The sequence below is a fragment of the Stigmatopora argus genome, chromosome 3 (genome assembly GCF_051989625.1).
Source record: "Stigmatopora argus isolate UIUO_Sarg chromosome 3, RoL_Sarg_1.0, whole genome shotgun sequence".
Taxonomy (NCBI): domain Eukaryota; kingdom Metazoa; phylum Chordata; class Actinopteri; order Syngnathiformes; family Syngnathidae; genus Stigmatopora; species Stigmatopora argus.
This window is the reverse complement of record NC_135389.1, coordinates 9498330-9520896: the sequence shown is the minus strand read 5'-3', so window position 1 is coordinate 9520896 and position 22567 is coordinate 9498330. Positions and strand designations below refer to the sequence as shown.

At 41.1% G+C, this 22567-nt stretch overlaps 2 protein-coding genes across 3 annotated transcripts; one reads left to right on the top strand and one right to left on the bottom strand.

The window, feature by feature from the left end:
- Positions 1–1994: 1994 nt before the first annotated feature.
- On the top strand, positions 1995–19134 carry lsp1a (lymphocyte specific protein 1 a). 2 transcript variants are annotated; one of them, XM_077597024.1, is made up of 13 exons: positions 1995–2461; positions 7975–8082; positions 8878–9151; positions 9969–10105; positions 10179–10416; positions 10552–10683; positions 12528–12571; positions 12791–12872; positions 13171–13308; positions 13924–14019; positions 14115–14201; positions 14276–14378; positions 18813–19134. In XM_077597024.1, exons 1-13 carry the CDS (start codon positions 2403–2405, stop codon positions 18833–18835), a joined length of 1521 nt encoding a protein of 506 aa, XP_077453150.1. In that variant the 5' UTR covers positions 1995–2402; the 3' UTR covers positions 18836–19134. The 2 variants fall into 2 exon arrangements, with proteins under 2 accessions (XP_077453150.1, XP_077453149.1); XM_077597023.1 differs by having other exon boundaries at positions 1997–2461; positions 7975–8115.
- On the bottom strand, positions 14834–18327 carry prr33 (proline rich 33). The gene has a single exon (XM_077597025.1). The coding sequence runs from the start codon at positions 18276–18278 to the stop codon at positions 15621–15623; it is 2658 nt and encodes an 885-aa protein (XP_077453151.1). The 5' UTR covers positions 18279–18327; the 3' UTR covers positions 14834–15620.
- Positions 19135–22567: the final 3433 nt, after the last annotated feature.

Sequence of the window (22567 nt, the reverse complement as noted above, 5' to 3'; positions counted from 1 at the left end):
CCATTATGTAGCACTAAATACATTCATTCATTTTCTGAAATGGTTTATCCTCACAAGGGTCGCGGGGGGTGCTGGAGCTTATCCCAGCCAACTACAAACACCAGGCAGAGGACACCCTGAATCGGTGGTCAACCGATTGCAGGGCACAAGGAGACGGACAACCATGCACTTGCACACTCATACCTAGGGGCGAATTCGACTGTCCAATCAGCCTACCATGCATGTTTTTGGATGTGGGAGGAAACCAGAGTACCCAGAGAAAACCCGTGCAGGCCCGGGGAGAACATGCAAACTCCACACAGGTGGACCGACCAGGATTCGAACACAGGACCCCAGAGCTGTGAGGCAGACATGCAATCCATTCATTCACTATGTAGACACAAAAAATACTGTGGACTCCATCTTATTTGCAGCTCCAGTTTTCTGATACTGGCCCAATTAGTGAAAGAAGAGTTTGTTCCTTAGATGGAATTCAAGTGGGTAAATTCTTGTCAGACAGAGGAATCGGGTCCAGGTGATTAGTGCAAGTCGGGGGTGGGAGTATGTGCGTGTATGAGTGTGTGTGTGTGTGTGAGTGTGTGTGTGTGAGGAGGTAGGGGGAACACTTAAAGGGTCATGGAATTGAGAAAAAAGGTTGAGGACAGTTGTTTTCTCTTTGAGTCGAGGGAACTTTAGCTGTGCTTTTTTCCCCTCCATAAAAGCTTTCCACAAAAATAGCTATACTGTACATTTGGGACTGTAAGACACTTTGAAAATTCTTTATTTTTCATAGAAATCTATAATCTGTCTTGTAGTGTGAAGGGCTGAATTCTTAAATAGCACAGAGCAATTATCTAAGTTGCCGAATATATTGGTTTATGAGTAAAATTAACTTTGCAAACAAATTTAAGTCTTATTTCATACATTTTGTCTTGATTTGTCCTTCTGAGCGTTTATATTTGTCCTTACGTCATCTATCTTGTAAAACTAGTCACCCATTTATTATGTGTTTGCTTTGGTGCGTCAGAGCTGAGGCAGCCACGCCAAGGGTCTCTCGCTTGATCACTAGATGTTTACGAGTCGGGACAAGACAACATGTGCCATATTTCAAATCTCTTATTAATATTTCCTTTTTTCCCCCTTTGATCTATTGTTTTTTCTGTAGATCTGACAGCTGTTCTTACCCATTATTGGATGCAGAATCTGAAACTGAGCTCAGTTTTTTGGGGGGTGGAGTTTGATTTTCATTTATTGAATAAAGGAACAATGCATGGGACGGTGGTGCGAGTGGTTAGACCGTTAGAGCGTTGCCCTTGCACCTCTGGGGTCCTGGGATCAAGTCCAGGATGCTCCACCTGTGTCGAGTTTGCATGTTGTCCCTGGGCCTGTGTGGGTTTCCTCCAGGTACTCTGGTTTCCTCACAGATTCCAAAAACATGCATGGTAGGCTGATTGGACACTCTAAATTGCCCCTTGGTATGGGTGTGATTGTGCATGGTTGTCCGTCTCATTATACTCTGCGATTGGCTGGCTACCGATTCAGGTTGTCCCACGCCTTTGGCCCGATGGCCGCTGGGTTAGGCTCCAGTGACCACCCAACATTTTATATCAATAAAAGAAAAAAAAACTTAAACCTTAAAAAAGGACACTGCATTTTGAGCACTTCCTTTTCATTTTTTGGGCACTTTGTATCCATTTTAGAGCACTTCCGGGTCATTTCCCTTGCCTTTCCTGGCATAGTCATCATGGTGTCAATAACCACATCAGAGGCATACTCCTTCCAGAGTGTGTGCATGTGGGTGTAGTTTTTTTTGTCATACACACACACACAGACACACACACACACACACACACACACACACTTGAAATCAGTTCCTGATGCCACAGCAACTTGGTGACAAGTTCAACACAAAAACAACAAAAATTGCACCTCTGCCGTCTGCTTTCAGTTGCACCCAGATGAAATCGTGAAGGTGTTGAGGGGCACACAGGGGCATTTGGGATCATCACTGTGGCCAGGAATCATCTTTCAACCCCAACACCACACATGCTCTCAAACCAGCATGCAAAAGACCAGAAGGATGCTGAGCTCTTCTCAATAGAAACCACATGTAGGACAACAGAGGGGGGATTGGGCGGTGGGAGGGTGGCAGCGATGACTAAAACCCGCTCCCCCTCCTTGCACCCATGTCCCTCCCACCCTCCAACATTCCCGACACGCCGTGCAGGGGAGGGAAGAGAGTGAGAGGCAACAAAAGATCCAATAGTGGTATATGCACAACATTACCTCAGAAAAACCTCAGAAGAAGCAGCTGGGCAATCCAACATTTGGAGCCACAGAAAAAACTGAAGTCGAAGAAGCAATATTACACAATCTTTGGACTGTCGCCGCCTACAGCAAGGGACCCCTGAAGAACTCTGAAGATGTCCAATGCGCTGCTGAGGAGAAATTCCAGCAAACAAGGTCTCCAGAACCTCATAAGGTGAGTTCCAACACTCAATCTGACTTTGTATCAATGGATTATTTCTAAGTGTGATTGTTTAAGACTTTTATTGTTTGTCAAATCATGATAAGAGTACCATGTTTTATGATTAGCAGTTTTGAGGGCTGAGACTAGTTTTGGGATGTAATGATTGCTGGAAATTAGCCCTAAAATGGCAACTTTTGAACAAAATTCCTGTCAAATTATTGGCTATTCTTTTTAGAACTTGTTTTAGGCCTATTGTTGTCAAATTTCTTTCCATTAAGAATTTATATTTAAAACATTGTGTGTTATATGTTATACATCAAACTCGTGCAAAAAATATCTTTTTTTAATTCTATTGGGGGACATCTTGAAACTGGGGCTGGTCTCAAGGGATCAAGGAGACGAACAAGCGTCAATGGTCACACTAATCTACCTAGGGGCAATTTGGAGTGTTCAGTCAGCCTATCATGCATGTTTTTGGGATGTAGGAGGAAACCGGAGTGCCCGGGGGAAACCCACACAAGCCCAGGGAGAACATGCAAACTCCACACAGTAAGGATTTAACCGGGATTGAACCCTCAATCCCAGAACTGTGAGGCCAAGTGCTAACCACTTGACCACCAGGATGCCCAGTGTTTCGGAATCAAATGCAGTACTTATTGCAGATGGGTTCAGATCATATTTATCTATTTTAAAAATGTTTTTAAAAAATCAGTAAGTAAATCCTACTATCTCGCACATACTGTGGTCTAACAAATAAACAAAATTCTTTTATACGATGATGATGATGTCCTCATGTTTATGTGACTCATCTCAAGGGAAGTTAATATCCCCAGCATTTCCAACCTAATCAGCTATATTCAGGTGGTGGCATGGGTTGAATGTCAATATTCTTACGATAGGCATACCCACTAAATTTTGTGTTAATTGCTCAAACTAGTGTTTTAAAGGGACCACAAGGGCAAAATTGCCCTCAAAAGCAACTTCAAAGAAATATAGTTGAATTCCTGTCAAATTATTGGCCATGGCTCTTCTTTTTAGAACTTGTATTGAACTATTGTACTAAAATGGCAACTTTTGAACAAAATTCCAGGTGCCTTATATCTAATTGGGCATGTTTCTCTGCAAGTTTTTGTGGACCTTCAAACATGACAGTTATGTTTGCCTAATTTATTTGTTGAGTGAAAGTTGTTAGAGAAGCTGACATATATTTCTTTTTAATGTTGGTCGGTGATTTTTTTAATAATTTTTTATGGTTTTGGGGATGTTTTGGCAATCTAAACATGATATAGATGTATACCAATTTTTTGTCTTTTTAAGCCTATGTAGGTTTGAAGACTGAAATTATTTTTAAATTGATTTTTTTATTGGAAGAGGGTTCGTACTGATTTGAATCACTAATTGTGTATACTACATGTCTCCTGTTAGTATTGATGGGAGGACTGGGAAGCTTTCGGGTGAGAATGCTTTTATGTTGACGAATGTTTTTTTGATTAACTGCATATGAGTGAGGGATGGGGGGGTAAACAACAAAATCTTAGGATTCCAGAGGAACACCTGAAGGTGTCCAGTATTTCCATTGCTTGGAAAGTTCAGCACACATTTGCAAATGTGCATTTACACACTGTTTTGTCAATTTGGGATCCATTTTTTTGGATGAGTTTGTGAAAGCAAATGTCGATGTTTGTGTTTATCAGAGCTCTCGATGGGATTACTGGGAGGCTTCTGGGTCACAAAGGTTTTAGGGTTTGGGGGATTTGGAATGTTCAGTCAGAAGCACATGGTGACATCAATTTAGCGCTAGAAGTGGGGTTTGTTTTTTTGTTTGTGGTGGTTCGAGGAGGCTGGGCAGGAAGTGCTGGCGGTTTCAAAGGTTAAAAGGTTATTTGCTGAGGTGTTTGCCATACCATCCCTGGGGAAAAAGTTAAGAGGAACTGCAAATTGTCAAAATGTTTAACAAACAACCAACAAATTTTTTGAGAAATGTTTTGGAAAAAAAGAAATAGAATAAATAAACTAAAAAGTAAAGGATGACTTATGTACTGTGTAATAATTATTGATAAATTCATTTTCTGTTATGCTTATCCTCACAAGGGTTGTAGGGGTGCTCTAGCCTATCCCATTCAACTATGGGCAGTAGGTTGCAAACAACCTTTTGTGCTCATACCTAAGGACAGTTTAGAGCACATGTGTCAAATTGGTGGCCCAGGGGCCAAATCTGGCCCGCCGCATCATTTTGTGTGGCCTGGGAAAGTAAATCATGAGTGCCGACTTTCTGTTTTAGGATCAGATAAAAAAAAGAGTATAGATGTATATTAAATTTCCTGATTTTCCCCCTTTTAAATCAATAATTGTAATTTTTTAATCATTTTTTTCTGTGTTTTTAGTTCAAAAATCATTTTGTAAAATTTAAAAATATATTTTAAAAAGCTCAAATAAACATTGTTTTATATCTATAAAAAAAACTGAATATTCAGGGCTTTTAATCCAGTTCTTTTAATCCATTTATTTAAAAAAATCTAAATATTATATCTAAAATGGTCCGGCCCACATGAAATCGAGTTGACGTTAACGCGGCCCGCGAACCAACCCAACCGAGTCTGACACCCCTGGTTTAGAGTGTACAAGCAGCAGGTTTCGGGGATGCGAGAGGAAACTGGACTACCTGGAGAAAACCCACGCAAGCACGGGCAGAGCATACAAACTGTGCTGCCCTACTATATATATATATATATATATATATATATATATATATATATATGTATATATATATATATATATATATATATATATATATATATATATATATATATATATATACATATATATATATATATATACATATATATATATATATATATATATATATATATATATGTATAGTATAATAATATATCTTTTTTTCTATCGAGAGCCTCTGAGTCAGTGTGACGTCGTCGTTAAAGTCGGGGTTAGCACAGCAGACTGCGAGTCACAATGATATCATCACCCAGCACGAATCATCTTGACGGCACGGTGGCGTTAGCTCACCAATTAGCCACTTTGAGTCACGTCTGAGCAATAAAAGCAGGAGGTGTAACTAAGTGTCACTTTTTCCCTGATTGGGCATGTGGCCTCGATGTCATATTGTGATTATGCCATCACAAACTGGGAGAGAGAAGCCCAAAAGATTTGGTTTCTCTGGCAACATAGCGATGTCATGTCAAAGGAATGGGAGTAAGATCTTTATCGCTCTAATTTTGACATGTTTCAGACTGCTTTTCTTTGAACATGCTAGAGGAGTAAAGTAGCTGAACAAAAAGCAAATGTGTGTTTTTATCTCAGCACAGTGATGATGTCATCGTTCAGGAAGCAGAAGAACTGTAAACAGACTGAAACCTATGACCTGTTGGTCCCACACGCTCACACAAACACACACACACACACACACCTAAAAGCACAAACATACAGAACCCCACACACAGACTTGTAAACATACATGGAAGCTTACAAACATACACGCATACGTACAAAGAAATGTTAATGATTGGGACAGAAGTGCAAAAGAAATGGTTTACATTGTTTTGATGAGGGTATCAGATTGATTGACAGGGGATTGAGCCCCCCACTAAGCCTAGCTCTCATCCCGCCCAAACCCTCCCCCAACCATCGTGTTAAATAAATAAAGACAACGTGTGGCACACCTCCTGGTACCTCACTTCCTATTTCCCCCAAAATGTCCAACAGTCCAATATGCTTAGGTCATTTTCATAGTTATTCTTCATATGTCATTAAAATTTAATTGTAGCATTTTAAACTAAATATAATTATTGTAGTGGTTCCTCATTCAATGTAAAACCACATTACCTAATGGGATGTTTATCTTAATAGCCGCAGTACACTAGTGAGATTATTATTGTGCTATTTGATTATTATTATTATTATTTTTTGCTGTTAAATTGTTAAGTTGTGTGCAAATGGCTGAGTGGGCCAAAGATTGATTAACTAACGAGACAGAAAATAGAAAATCAAACCTATTTCAAATTGCGCTCCTTATAATGCTAATAGGAAGTGCAATTTGAAATAGGGATGATTTTCTATGACAAATATTGAGAAAGGTATGACATAACACATACATTGTCTTTTCAACTAAAAGGAACTTCAACCCATAATGTTAGAAAAGTGAATTTCCTTTTTTTTGTGGTTGTCAAGTTGTGACAGTTTTAAATTTATGGCACAATCTCATCTCAGCCGGAAAACCTGTATATTGCATTTAATAATTTTTCTTTCATCCTTGCTGCATCATTGTGAGGCGGATAACTTTTTAACTCTTTAATCTCTTTCACAACTCCTCAGACATTTCGTCATGCCTGACAAGCGCAGACACGTCTGCAACAAACCAAACAGGTGTCCTTCAGAGAGAGTTTTGTCAACCTGCGGAGGTCTTTTTTAAGGGGAAGGAAGTGTGGTTTTTTTTTAACCCAGCTGTACACCAACCTCCTACCTTGCCAACTCTGTTGCCTTCGCTTCCTGTTGCTCACATTGGAAGGACAAAAGATGGCAGGAAGTGGTGCTTGCAAACAATGGGAGATTAAAAATTAACTCCCTTAATGTATGTCTAAACCTTAGGCCAATGGGTAGACATTATTCATTGCTTAATGAATCAATTTAAAATGTAGATGGAGGTATTGTAAGGATATTTTTTATTTTTGTTTCCAGGACTTGTTTCTTTTAGTCTACCATTAGTTTGGGTTTGAGTTACAGTATTGAAATGAATTAGTAACTCTTAAATGTGGTTGAGTGGTTAGTGCATATGCCTCATTGTTCTGAGGTCAAGAGTTCATCCCTGGCTCTGACCTTATTGTGTGGAGTTTGTATTTTCACTCAGTGCCTGTGCATGTTTTCCCCAATAATCTTCCACATCCCAAAAATATATATGGTAGGCCAAGACTGTAAATTAAACAAGTGTGATTGTGTGTCTGAAAGCTTGTGTGTCTCTATGTGCTCTGTGATTGGCTGGCAACCACTTCAGGGTGCATCCTGCCTCCAGCCCATTGTTAGCTGGGATAGGCTCCAGCACCCCACCAAATATCAAAGGATAAGCAGTAGATGAATAGTTTCTGTTAGTTACAGACTGGGACTGTGGCTTTGTTCCTTATTGTTTTTCTTTGTTGGACATTTTCCTTATACCCTGAAACTATTATCATTGTCACAAGCTATTACCATCTACCAACCAGGCAACACTGGTTTTCATCAAGATAAAGTTGGTCTTCCAGTAGTCAAATAGTCTTTATTTCAGAGCCTGCTTCCAACTCTCCCTCTGTGCTTTTGTTTATGATTTGTTTTTGCTGCTGGTCACAGCAAACCTGCATCCATCTGTGGGCCTGCTGGTTGGTACTGACACAGAAAGATCAGCACTGAATCGTAAAAAATCCAGCATGGTCATAGTGGTTGCTTGTCTATGATACATCAACTACAAAAATACTGTGAATGAGTCAGTTTGATCATCTGATTATCTGTATATTGACAATGGTTGGATGTTGTTGCAGGTTAACAGCTCAGAGGAGCGTGGAGGATGCCGAGGAAGTGGAAAGAGAACGTAGAAGACGAGCTCGAGAGGAGGTCTATCACAGGAACAGTGATGCGGCGCCCCCAGGGTACGCGAGCAACCAGACAGACAGCGATGACACGTACGTCTGCTGTGATGCAACCTTAAAAGAATGTGTTTTGTTGTTGCTTATTCATCATTTCACTTTGCACCTTCAACATAATCACCTGCAAGGCTGAATAGTGACGTTGTTTGTGTAGTATATGTTATGCCAAGCTAGTCATTTAAATTTTGTTTTCTTTTGTGTGCTTTTTTTTAGACTTTGGTAAAAGATATCTTTCTCTTCTGATGAGTAGTCTGGAGTCTAGTTCTTATCTAGTGGATAGGTTTTAATGTTTGGTGAATTTTACATTTGGCAAACATGAAAAATGTTTGCTTTATTTCCCTTCGCTGATTAGTTAGTTGAAGCGAAATAGCAGAGGTCAATGACCTCTTCCTTGGCTGAGGTAACCGATAAAGTTGACCTCGAATAAGGTTATAATATGCAACAAACAACTCATTTCTGTTCAGAGAGAAGAGAAGGAAAAAAAATGTCCACTGGTGCGCTATTAGCCCATTTTACCTTGGAAAAGTGGCCACATGAATCCATACAATATTATTGTATTATTTATCAAGCCACAAGGGACAACAGCTGACAAGTTTTATTATTTTGAACACTACTTTGACAAAATCTCGATACAGTTAAGAGAGATTTTTCAAATATAATTGTTTTGCTAGTCTTAGGGCCAGGGAGAGAGCGTGTGAAATAATTTTAAACGAGTGTTTAGAATAATGCACTCTTTTCCTAATTCTTTACTACTCCTAAGAGAGACACGAGATTGATTCTAATTTCTTCTGCATCCAGATTTCAAGGTGTGATGAAGCCCCACAGCTCGCCATCTCTGGAGGAGGATGAAGGCTTCAGTGACTGGACGCAGCGCAGACAGCAGAGACGACAACAGCGCCTCGAGGAGGTGGCCAAGGGAGGACGGGAGCACTGCGAGGTGGAGGAACGCAACAGGGATACCTACGGAGCGCCCTCAGAAGAAACCATAACATCCGCCTGTACGTCATCATCTCCATCCACTCGTGTCCTGATCACAGAAACTGGCAACATGGCTGCACATCATGAAAGTCAGGTGACCAATCAGTTTATACCACCAGCATTCTCAATTGTCTTACAATTTAAAGAGAGTTGCTTGATGTTTTTGTTTGGTTCTTGCGTGATTCATCTGTGCGGCGTTAATTTATTTATTTTCCGTTCTTAGTGTTAGTGTGCATAATGTTTTTTGTGAGTCTCGTTATTTGTTATTGTGATTCCAATTCCTTTCTGGTCATTTTTGTACTTGTAGATTTTTGTTTTTATTGTGTTTTATTGTATGTGGTTTGTTAAAAAGCTGTCATGTGGCCATACCATATCAGCAGCTTTAGCAAAAGATGTCCTTCCTCCTGCATCTGTTGAAACCCTGCCTCAAAAAGTTAAAAAGCTCATTTTGGGATTTCAAAAAATGAAATGACAGCACTCTCACTCGCTTCATGGCTTCAGATGCTTCTAAAAACGAAAGTACAAAACATTGTGTGTCAGGTATTGGATCGCAGATTTAGGAATAAAAAGCAAAACTAAACACTACACTAACGTACACTAAATTAGGGTTCGGTGAATGCGCATATGAAACTGTTGGATTTCGGTTGCTTGAACAAGGTTAAGAATCACTGGTCTAGACATGCTTTTATTATCTTATGTTGTGAATGCAAGTGTCAGTTATTTGGAAAAATGACTGTGTTTTGCACACAGATTGCAAATAAAAATGTGTGCGTATGAGGTACTCTTTAATTTAACACAATACATCATATGTCTGGAAATAATTATTGGTTGGCTCCTGTGGCGTGTATCACATTATCATAGTTTGTCCCACCGAGTGCACTTTGATTCTAACATGCAGTACTCACTTCCAGGTGGAGGAACGACAACCAGGCGAGGTGTCTCACACGTCAGAAGATTTCCTTTTCCAAGTTTCCAAACACGATGGAGACACTAGCCGACAGAAAGTCTCATCATATCCCAGCACACAACCCAAGAGCCGGTCTCCCAGGTACAACATCATGCAAAAAAAAATACTGAACAGCAACATTATTGTCATGTTGGTGAATTGTACAATGTTTCAGGTGTAGTGAGCAGGGCGAGACGTCGGGCGACGTGGAGGTGGAGCGCCATACGGAGAAGATCCGCCGAGGTCTCCAGGAGAAGGAGTGTCGTGAACTGGAGCAGCTGAAGCATCGGAACGCACAAGCCGAGCACGAGCTAGAGGAGCTCACTAGGAGGAGAGAACTGAGGAGAGGCCTCAAAAGTGAGGAGGAACGGCGGCGACAAGACGACGAACGGCTACGTGCCACTAAAGAGGAGGTGGGTAATGTCTCTTGTTCATAATCTCACTTCTCAAAAGTTTATTTAGATTCTTAGGTGAGACCGTTAGATCAGGGTCAGATGCTTTGGATATACAGTTTAATTTGAATTGGCTTGTTGTTTTATTTTGGACAGGAGGAACGTCGTCGTATGAAAGAGGACATAGAAAGGAGGAGAATGGATGCTGCTGTGCGGATGAAGAGCTGGAGCGGCGACAGCGGCGACACAGATAAAGCCTTCAGCCCCATCAAGACACCTACACACAAGGTAAATGGTTGCCCAGCGAGCACCCCCTAACCTTGCTTTACATTTGGGAGAGTCACCTGACCAATTGCTGCCATGGAGACAAAAGTAAACCCCAAACATACAAGCGCATCATGGGGCTTTAAAGTTAACAAATAATAGTAAAAACTATTTCATTAATATAAGCAGGGAGATAAATTGTATTGTTTTTAAAGAAAAGGGATGATCATTGTCTCATTTATAAGGATTATTAGTCATTATTAATATAGATAGTTAGACAATACAATTATTTATTGCAATATTTAATGTTATTAATATAATCATGTATTTGACATATTTTAAATAGTAATAATATTCATGGGTGGCCCGGTGACCAAGTGATTGGCGCGTAGGTCCCACAGTTCTAAGATCGAGAGTTGAATTAAAGGGTTGGACCTTCCTGTGGGGAGTTGGCATGTTCCCCCCAGCCGTGTGTGGGTTTTCTCCGGGTACTGTGGTTTCCTGCCACATCCAAAAAACATGCAAGCTGGGGTAATTTTATGCTAAATTGTCTCTAGGTATGAGTTGTCCACCTCCTTGTGCCCAGCGATTAGCTCAAGGTCAGCCAGGATAGGCTCCAGCACCCTCCGCGACCCTTGTGAGAACAAGCGGTACAGAAAATGAATGAATGAATAATAGTCATATTTATCCAGTCATTCATCATATATACCCTTATTCTCGGGGGCAGGTTGCGGGGGGGCTTGAGCCTGTTCAAACCAACTATGGGCATAAGACAGGGTTAGTGCCACCACAACATATAAGTAAATGACGCATCACAACTTTTCTTCTTTTTTTTAAGAAGCGGTGACAATAGACACTACGAAAAATGAATTATTCAGTAATAATAGAAGTTAAACATCTTGTGTTTCTTCTGTGATGTTTATCCATGGTAACTTTAGCTCCAATTTGAGGTGCTTGAGAGTAGAGATCGAGATTTATGCAATGTATTATTCAATAAAATAACCATGGAGGTGGCATTGACCAATTAGATGTGGTGTTGCTTCACAGCCGAGTGCTGCAGACGCCCCTGCGCGTAAGTCAACTGACGCATGTTGTTTCACTGTTCCCACACGTGTTTTAATTAGTTTTTTTTCTTTTTGCATTTTATTTTTGGGATATAAATATTCATTCTGCACGTTCTTCTTTGCCTTTTAAATGTGCACAAATATATGTATCTTTAGGTCATGCAATGGTGATGTCATGTTTAAAGTTTGCATGACGCAGCATGTTGTTGTGAGAGTAGAAGTAAATGAAATGATCAATTGTATCACGTGACAATGCTGCAGAGGCTTTCAATTTGGAAATTATTAAGAAAAAAATACATTCGAGCTAGAATTGATACTCCTCAAAGTACTTCTCATTATCCCCCAAAAAGCCTCTACAGTCTGTCCATCACTTTGGTTCCAGCCAATCACAGCACATCTTGCGCAATTATAAAAGTAGACATCTTTTGGTCCCCTTGTGGGCACCAAAATATTACACTGAATCTATTTTCATCCATTTTACTTTCAAATGGTTTGAAACAAATTTGACAAACACAACAACACATTTAAACAAAATTTTATAAACATATTGAAAATTGGTTTTACACATCTTTGCACATGGTTCTTTAAAACCATTTCAAGCATTTGTTTTTTTCAATAAAAAATTCTTGCAACACATTTAGAGAATTTAAAAATATCTGTCATTTCAAGCATAATTTCAGATTGAATTTTTTTTAAACAGTATAACCATTTTTCTTTTTCTCTGACTTTTGGAAAACATTTTTGGACACTTGACGGCAAGTCACCACTTCCTTTTTATTGTGTCTGTATGTGTGTGACTTCCAGATTACAGAGAGAACAGAGTCCCTCAACCGCTCCCTAAAGAAAAGGTAAATGTTATATATTTGAAAGATTGACATTACATTTACAATAGCTATACATATATTGCGAGTTGTCTGCAGTGTTGAACATATATATTTTAGTATTATAATGTTCCGGGTTTGCTGGAATCTAAAGTGGAAATGCTATCTCAAGAATTGGTGTTGTTTTCATGTTGCCATAGTGGTGAGATTTTTATTAATTATTTGTAAATGTCTGTGATTGGTCAGTAACAGTTTCAAAAAGACAACAGTGATTGTCCCTGTCCGCAACATTGATGACAAGATGGAGCAGTATGCTCATGCTGTAGAGGTACGGCCACAACACACATACATAGTCACACAACTTCCCTTTTTGTTCTCCATTGAATTGTATAACTCATTCTATGTTCATTTGTTTGCACGTTACATTTCCTTCAATTAATTTTCATTGTTACGATTCCTAAATTGCCTGCCATATTTACTCGCGAATATTAATTGTTACATTCTTATTTGTGGTGGACTTTGTCAGTCGGTCTGTCTATAGCTCTGTCTATCTAACTGTTTTCTCCATTAAAATCAAGCCACCAATGTAGTATTTCGATAGTGACAATATTTCACTTTGTTTCCAGAACTCTCAGGAACCTCGAGGATTGAAACCCTCAGTGGTTGACCTTCCCAACTCATTGGAGGCTGTTACTTCCAAGAAGAACTTGTTTGAGGCTGGTGATATGCAGACCAGCAGCCCACCCAAAACATCTTCCTGTCGGGTAAGAGACCTTTTGGTGTCCACTTTGTCCAAGTTGGTATCAGCAAATAATTCATTTTGTTTCTAGTTTTCCTCTATGTCAAACTCTGACTGTGATGCTGTGACGAAATTAAGTAAACATGAATAATAATTAGCATTATCTTATCCTACATGGTGTCCTCAACAAAGCATTAAACTACCGAGATGAAATGTGCCGTGCGGTCCGAGATGATCAAATTCAAAGGAAGATTATAGGGAATATTTCCTGTTTCCCTTTTTTAAAACAATAATTGCAGAAGATTTGTACTACAATTTGAATCCCCAAAAATGATCTATCGATCAGCACGATCGGAAAATCTGTCAAGTCATTAATCGATTCATTTCGGCAGCCTAGTTGGAAGACATAACGGCCCTCCAGATGAAATCGAAACTATGACGTGGGCCGTAACAAAAAAAATCAGTTTGACACCCCTGACCTAGATTAAGTACTGCTCACTTTGACTGTATCTTGAATTTACCTCGCTAAGATACTTGTTCTCTAAATTTTTGGGGCAATTCATCGTCAAATTAGGATATGTCTGTGCTGGGTCTAAAAAATTAAAAGACTCTTAAATTTCTCAATTATCCAATGAATCAGGACACTGACGGTTTAAAGGTCGGCGTTGCCAACCTCATCAACCAGTTGGTGAAGGGCCAACCGAACATTAGCCGACCTACACAGAGCCAAGTGACCGTAAGTATCATGCCAAAGTAACGACGAGTTTACAAAGTAATGCCTGCCATATTTATGTTTTTAAGCTTAGCGTTAACGGATATCTTTTTTGGCAGGATGTGAAGTATGGAGATGTGATGCAGAAGAAAAACATGTGGGAGATTATTGGAGATTCAACAGGGAGGTCTGCCCCAGACATCAAGGTAGCAAAGACTAATGCTTATTTGTTATATGTGATATTATTGTGCCAAATGTTGATGAGTGTCGTGTTTTTCAGGGCTCAGCAGCAGTGAGTAAAAAGTTCAAATTTGTGGTGACGGGACATGGCAAGTATGAGAAGATCTCCGTGAATCAGGGAAATGAAGCTGATGAAAAATGTGGTGAGGGAATTCAAAACCCACTTTATGTCATCTGAAATGGAAATTCAAGTCATTTTTTCCATCATGAATAACCAGGAACATTTAGTAGTGGGGACATTTATTCTTGCATTTTTCAATTTCAAGGCTCTTGGAGGATATCCACAATTTAAAATGTGTCTGTTCTGATTGAATTACAGTTGTCTTTTAGCCACAATATTGTCAGTCATTTTCAATGATTCTAAAATCATATTCGTGCCCAAAACCTAACCCCAATTTAACAATGCAATCTTTCCTAAATTGGTTGCTATTAGTTTTGTGATACAGAGTGCATCACTGCCAAAAGGTGAAAAACTTTGGCTTGTTCATTTATTTTGAAAATTATTTCAGATCTGAAGCTGGAAATTCAGACTAAATTCATATATTAAAAAAAAAGTAAGGCAAGCACAAGAACGCACAGAAACTGAATCCGACATTTGTACAAGTCTGTCTATTCTTTTTCCAACTTTCGTGATAACTTTCAAGTTACGTGACATTCTGTTTTTCTCCTTTTATATCTTATATTTAAAGTAGACTATTTTAGAACACAACACAGTCAACAAATAGTTTAAATGCCATTATTTGTGTTCTCTTTGATGACACAATCTAAAAATTCTAAATGAAATCTTGAAACTTCAGGAGATACATGGTGGACTTCAAAAACCACTATACGAACATTGCAAACAAATGGGAGGCTTCTTAAAGAGTTGAAACATATAATATTTTAATAATAAGACAAACAAGGTTATCACGTGAAGCCCAAACAAACAGAACCAGTGATGACTAGTGGAGCCCAGACCATTACGAAGCAGTTACACACAAACATTTCCTTCATTTTCTGAACTGCTTATCCTCACAAGGGTCGCGGGGGTGCTATAGCCTAACCCAGCTAACTACGGGCACCAGGCGGGGGACAGCCTGAATTGGTGGCCAGCCAATCGCAGGGCACAGGGAGACGGACAGCCATTCACGCTCAGACTCACGCCTAGGGGCAATTTAGAGTGTTCAATCAGCCTAACCTGCATGTTTTTGGGATGAAACCGGAGTACCCGGAGAAAATCCACCCAAGCCCGGGGAGAACATGCAAACTCCATACAGTAAAGAGCTACCTGGGATCGAATCTTCGAGCCCAGAACTGTGAGGCCGATGCGCTAATCACTCGTCCACCGGGCTGCCCACATTTTTTGTATATTCCTTTCTGAACTGTCTAAGTTCCTCCCTGGCTTTTTAAGAAGAGCTGAAGCCTCTAGCTGTTCTGTTAAAGTCTTTTGGTTCATCTTCTTTGGCCTTGCGTGCAATCAAACCCATCTCAAAAACAGTGGAGAACTTGGTAAGTGGCCTGGATGCCGCCTCCTTCAGCTTTTTGGCATCAAATTTGGGGCTGAAGAGCAAGATGGGCAGCCGGTGTGCAAAGGAGGGGATTTCCTTGGTCTCATCCCTGGCCTTGTCTTTGTCTTTATTTTCATGTGTTATCTGCTGCTCTTCCTTCTTCTTCAATTCAATTTGGTGCATGATGTTCTCCTTGCTGGAGAACATCTGAAAGAGGACAGCATCCCACATCTTTAAGGCTTTAGGTGGGGTGGAGCCATCGACGTTGACCTCCTGGCTCTGATCCTGGCTTGCACCTTGTGTCTGTGGAAATGAAGGGTCCTCCTGCTCCACCACCATGTGCTTCTTCAGCCTGGACCAGCCACTCAATTTTGATTTCAAGGCCTTCGGCTTCTGGGTAGTTTGAGCCGAATCGTCTTTCTTCTCAGCTGTGGGTACAGTTCCGCCTTTTTTGTCCTTTTCTTGATTTTGTATAGAATCTGCTTTTATCTTCTCTACCTCAACACTTTTCACCAGCTGTTCAACACTTGCCTGATCTTGACCCTTTGAGGGCAGGACTTTCTCTTTGCCAAGAAGCTTTCTTACTGCCTTCATAGGGTCTTTGTCAGAAGCGGGGGGAGCTTGTTTTGTCACAGGAGGTTTTGGTAAGTCTGTCTTTTGAATTTTCTTTGAATTTGCAGGCCGGATGTTTGGTGTGTCTTGGATCTGATGTTGTTTCTCTGGGATATTGGGAGAAACTGTTCTTGCTTCTGGTGGTGGTGTCACTGCTGTGGTTTGAGGCATCTGCGAAACAACAATCATAGGAATCGATGGTGTGGCAGAAATCTCCTGTACTTGGGGTGTATTTTTTACTACTGTCAGCTCTTGGGCAGGTGTTTTATGCGGGGGTGTTTCAGCCGGTTCAATAGCTGTGGCCTGATCTCTGGTAATTCCAAAGGTCGGCGTGTGTGTCCTGATTCCTCCATAAGCAGCATACTCTCCAGGCATTAGTCCACGGTAGGCCGACTTAGATTTGGGCCCCACTAGAGTCGGGGTCTTAGATCTCTGGAAGGCCTCAGCAGATCCACTATAGGTGGACGCCCCATATGTAGGTGTTCTTGGTCTTTTAAAAGCTGGAGATGAGTTGAGTAGTCGTGTTGCCTCATACGTTGGTGTTTTAGGCCTCTGATATCCAACAGATGTCACAGCAGGTGTTAGCTCAGCAGTTGGAGTTCTTCTGGTCAAATCAGGTTCTGATTTGGACTTTGTAATTATGGTTGGGAAGCTCACAGGGGCGTCCTCAATCAGAACTGAACCAAGAACCAAGTTGGGGGTTCTTGACCTCTCTGGTTCCACCATCACTGGTGATACTGCAAACAAGAGAGGGTTAGGTTTGGAGATCTCAAACACGGGCGTGGCGGCGCGCTTTGCTGGGGTCCTCGGGCGCCCTGTGAGACACCGTGGTGATTGCATTTCCTGTGTTGGTGTTTTGCTTCTCATTTCCAATGTAGGTGTGTGTCGGCTGAGCTCAATGGTTGGCGCTACAGCAGGGTTTATCTCTACTTTTGCAGTTTCTCTTAAATAAGTTGTTAATGTTTGTGCCTGTTGTTCCAACGTGATTGAAGTATTTGGGGTGGGAACTCTACCAGTTTCAAATGCCAAGTTTGCTTCTAGATTGCTTTCAGTGGTGACGGTAGTCCCGATGGCAGTTAGAGCGACTGTGTCATACACGGGTGGCGTCCTGGATGTTTCGTAGTAAGAGGTACTCGCCGTATACGAGCGTATTTGGGGGACCTCAAACATAGACTTGGGAGATTTTAAGTTTTCAGTGGCTTTGAATGTTGGACGAGGACTTTTGGGCTTGACGATCTGAGTCAGCACAGTGAGAGGCCGAATCATAGCATGACTTTGCATTGCTGGATAGAAGGTCGGATGGGGACTAACTGGCTTTGGCATGGTTGGTGGGGCTACAGTCAGTCTGGGAGTTTCTGGAAAAGGAATCAAATCAGGGGGTTTTAACACAGGAGGAGGACCCGCTAGCTGAGATGCAAAAGGAGAAGGTTGCTGAGGGGGCATCGGGTGAAGAGGCAATGGTTGGACAGGTGTCCTCAGAACGGCCTGTGCTTGGCACATTTGTAAAGAATTTGAATAAAGTGATGCCACACCACTTCTATGTTGTGGATATGAAGGGAAGGCGAATGGCTGAGGTGAAAACCGGCCTGCTCGAGAGTAAGCTGCCCGCTGCGGATATGGGGATGCAACATGCTGATATAGTGGTCGCGCAGCAAATCGGGATGACTGCTGGCCACTGTAGAATGCGTATGGCACCTCGGGAGTTTTGGGTGGTGTTGAGTGATCACTGCGTTCGAGGTCGGGGCTGGCTTCATTCACAGGGGAAAGACTGGAGCGGAAAGCACTGGCAGACTGTGACACCTGTGGGGACGTCTTCTTTTTGGCATTTCGTTTCAGGAGCTTCTGTAGACGTGCATTGTCTTTCCCTGGCTTGGGGAACAGGGGGGGCGGGTACTGGAGGGAAAATAATCCGGTTGGGATAGCGGTTCCGAAAGTGACTGCCATTTGTCCCACTGCCCCCTGAAGACCAAATCACAACAAAAGTAAAATATAAATAAAATCTGATCATGTAATACTCCATTCATAGATTCACTCATTTGAGGTGGCTAATTCTGGGATTTTTAGGGGCTATCAAATTTGCGTCCTTGTTGCAAAGCAAATATTTCATTCATAGTTGCTTAGTGGACGGCAGAGTCACAGTGGTGCTTGGATGAGTTCAGAATCTTGACCAATCCGAGAAAGAGTCCTAGTGCATTTTCAACATAACTTTTGGATTTTGCTATTACAGTATTAGAATCATAGGTCATGGGCAACTTTGAGTTTACCATTTAAATAAATAAATTTAAAAAGCACATTAAATGTTTACAGAACATTTTCTACATCTTTTTTATTGTATGTAAACTGTTTCTCCTATTTAAAATATTTTCTTGCAAAATTTGAAATTTAAAATCAGATCAGTTCAATTTTATGTGCAACATAACGGTTGATAGTGATTTTTTCTAAAATAAACAAAAAGGAATGTATTTTTGTCTTTTTCAGAAGGCTGTCAAAGTGATTACTGAGTTGTTATCATTTTTCCAGCAAGGACCCCACTGCACCCCAAAGTCACAAAGTGATGTTCCACATTCTGCATGTACACCACTTGATGTCTTCCTTTGTTCACATTATTTGAGCTGGACAATCAACCTGTTTGTATTTACTTTTCCTCATTTTTGTTGATTTTGTTGTGCTTCCGTGACTTTTTAATTGGCTTTTTAAAAAAAGACAAGTATAAGCTTTTTAACAGTACAAGCCGCATTTCTTGCCAGTGATTTTTTTTTTATTTACTTTTTAATATTAAACTTGTTATTTTAAAAACAAAGTAAGCACTCTGATTCCTCCTCCATCACGGGTTCCTGATCCCTGGTCCTGAAACACTGCAGAATTTTAAGGAAATGAAATTCATGAATGCACTTATCCAGTATAGAGCTCTGTCCATGGTGACTCCTGGTTTACACCCTCACGGTTCCTGAAAGGCTTTGCAGAAGCTAACATTTTCCATTTATGCACACATTCATACACAAATGTAAAGCCATCACATTGCACTAGGAATAATATTCAAGTCTAAGCTGCAGATCGGTATGGAAACAGGGGAGAGAAATATTTTTTTAGTTAGCCAGTAGACTGCTTGTGTGCTCTTCAGGTGTGCTTATCATGTCTCTGGGCTGATGAGATATTTTGAGATGAGCTCAGTAGAGTACAGTGGTTATTTGAATTTGGTTTATCAAGTTTCAAATTCAGGACGCCATACACAATGCGAAGTACTGATCCATCTCGTGCATCAAAAAATTGGTAAACTGACGTTTTCCCAATGTAAATTTAAAATGTTTTCATCCATCTTTTTGTCAGATTGTTTTGTAAAAGTATTTTCAATTATTATGAATGTTCGCTATTTCATTTTTTTTTATTTCCAATCCCTTCAATGTCAGTAAACAACCATGGAAGGCAGTTTTCTGTCTTTCGTCTTTGCACATTGAATATAGTTAAAGTAAAGTGTGTGTATTTATATTCTTTAACATGCAGAGTGCAAAAATAGATGTCAGGCATGACAGCAGTGACATCACAGCCCACTGACAGGCGATTTGCTACTACCGAGCCCAGCCAATTGTAGGAAAAGGACTAAGAATAATTGAGAATAATACAAAATGTGGATGATCATAAAGAATCAGCTGTCACTACATGTTACAATGTAGGCCAGCAGACCCGCGAGCCCTCTCCAAGTCCACACACTTTGCACAACTGTCTTAGTTCCAATATGAGAGCCCCCCTGCCCCTGACCCCCTCCTTTTAAGGCGCTAAATGGTTGGAGTCCAAAGTCGGGAAAGTAAATATAGCAGTGTCAGAAAATCCGCGCTGGTCTACAATTAACAATTTCAACCTAAAAAGACCCAAACCCCCATAAAGGTAATTTCTTACCGGCTTGAGGCAGGTGGCTGGATTGCAGCAAGCAGGGCTTCCCCTTCAAGCAAAATAAGTCCAATCAGGAACTCACATAGCAAACAGACATGCACTTTTCAAGATCTGCAGCCCGCCCCCTCCTTCTGCAGCAGTAAGGTGCCCAATGGGTTAACCCCCCCACCCAGACACCCAATCTTCCCTGCCGCTGGATCAGAAAAATAGGTAAGTTTACCTGGTTCAGTGCTGCTAGGGGGGCAGCCGTCTATCCGGCGGCTGCCTGCTTGTTGTAGCCTGGACTGTCAAAGCGGCAGTTTTGCGCCGCGCCCCACTCGACCCCCTTGCCTCAGAACGCAAGGACCGCACGCCATGACAGTCCCAAAATAAACGGAGTGACAGCAGAGGCCGAGTAAGACGCCAACCTGAAAATGCACGCTCCAAATCTTAGGTTTCATCTCCTCCGGTCATGGCTTTAGAATTGAGGGAACATGGCCTCCCAAGGGGACCGGGCTACATACTTCAGGAAACCCAAAGTTTCTGAGAAACTTAAACGATGGCAATCTTAAAATATATCGTTATGTTACATTGCAGTAAATGTTACACACATGGAATGTTATGTAATATTAAATAGAGCTGTGTAAGATGAAGGAATTTTCCTTTCTAATCTAACCCATTTTTTAAAGGAGAATTTTTTTATAGCGCAACAACTATCTTTTGGTTCTAAACAAGCAGGGGGGACCGGCGAAACCGGCCCCCCCTGCTTGTATTAAATAGAGCTCTGTAACATTATGTCACGTTTATGATTGCATGTTCCCTAATGTTATGCTATATTTTCTTGTGTTATATTATGGTACATTAAATCATCGGCTTACAAATTGATTTCAGCTGTCTTATGATGCCGATTTTTTAGTTGATACCGTGTTTCATAACATTTTGTTATGTTAGGCAAGATATTGTTTAATTACATGTTGAGCTGTCCTGCTTTATATTGTAATTCATTGCGTTATGTCGGCTACTCTCGTTAAAGACCTATCTGTCGATGTGATGGGAGGCCCGAGTGCAGCGGGGATGCCGCTGAGGCAACTGAGCTGCACTTAGAGTGCCACCCGCCTGTTGGGGAATTATGACAGCAAATTTTTCAAATGGCCCATTGAGAAACAAAGCATGTTGGACTGCATACTAGTACTATCACTAGGAGGCTGGATCTCCCTTTCTGACCTAGACACCTCCTCTGTGAGTTAGTGTGGGTTCAAAACAGGTACATAAGCATTTTTTCCTCTTGGTTCTTGTCAAACACAAACATTGGAAAGCAAAAAAATGTCCATCTCGTTTCTTTCCTTCTCCTATTTCATGAAAATGCTTGAACATTGCTGGAGCCTATGCCAGCTGAGTCCGGGCAAAAGGCGGGGGATACCCTGAATTGGTGGCCAGCCGCCAGGCCGCCCCTACTGTATTAGTAGGTTTTTTTCGTAGTTAAACAATTTCAAATCCAATTTCATCTTATTCATTCATTCATTTTTAACACCACTTATCTTTGTGAGATACACCAGATGCTGACTTTGTGTCAAAGACTGACAACACCCTAAATTGGTCAGCAGTCAGTCATACTCGTAGGGAACACAGGCTCTCACAATCACACCACCGAGTGGGAATCGATACTACGCTGCCTGCACCAAAATCAGGTGAAATTTATCTAATTCTAATCTACTAGTCTCAGCTCATCTCATCTCATTTTCTGAACTGCTTCATCCTCACTAGGGTCGCGGGTGGTGCTGGAGCCTATCCCACCTGACTTAGGGCCAGAGGCGGGGGCTAAACTAAGCTAAGCTAAGCTACTGGTTTTATTTTTAATTTTCGGGGTTCAATCCCAGGTCGGTCCTCCTGTGTGGGGTTTGTATGTTCTTCCCGGGCCTGCATGGGTTTCCTCCAGGTACTTTCCTCCAACATTCCAAAAACATGCACGGTTGGGTGGTTGGACACTCTAAATTGCCCCAAGGTATGAGTGTGAGCGTGAATGTTGTCAGTCTCCTCTTTCCCTGCGACTGGGTGGCCACCAATTCAGGGTGTCCCCTGCCTCGTACCTGAAGCTGGCTGGGATATGCTTTGGCACCCCTTGTGAGGCTAAGCGGCTCAGAAAATGAATAAATAAATGTTTCAGTGTGCACTTCAGAAGCTGTGACACGTCTACATTTACATGTGAGTCAGTCCCCCTTTCAAAATAATAATATTGGCAGTAACCCAGTTTACCATCTTTTGGTAAAAATATGTAATACAATAGTTTTAAGAAAAGGCAACTTGATGAATGAGTGATTAGCGCATTGTGCTCACAGTTCTGGGACCAAGGATTCGATCCCAGGCCC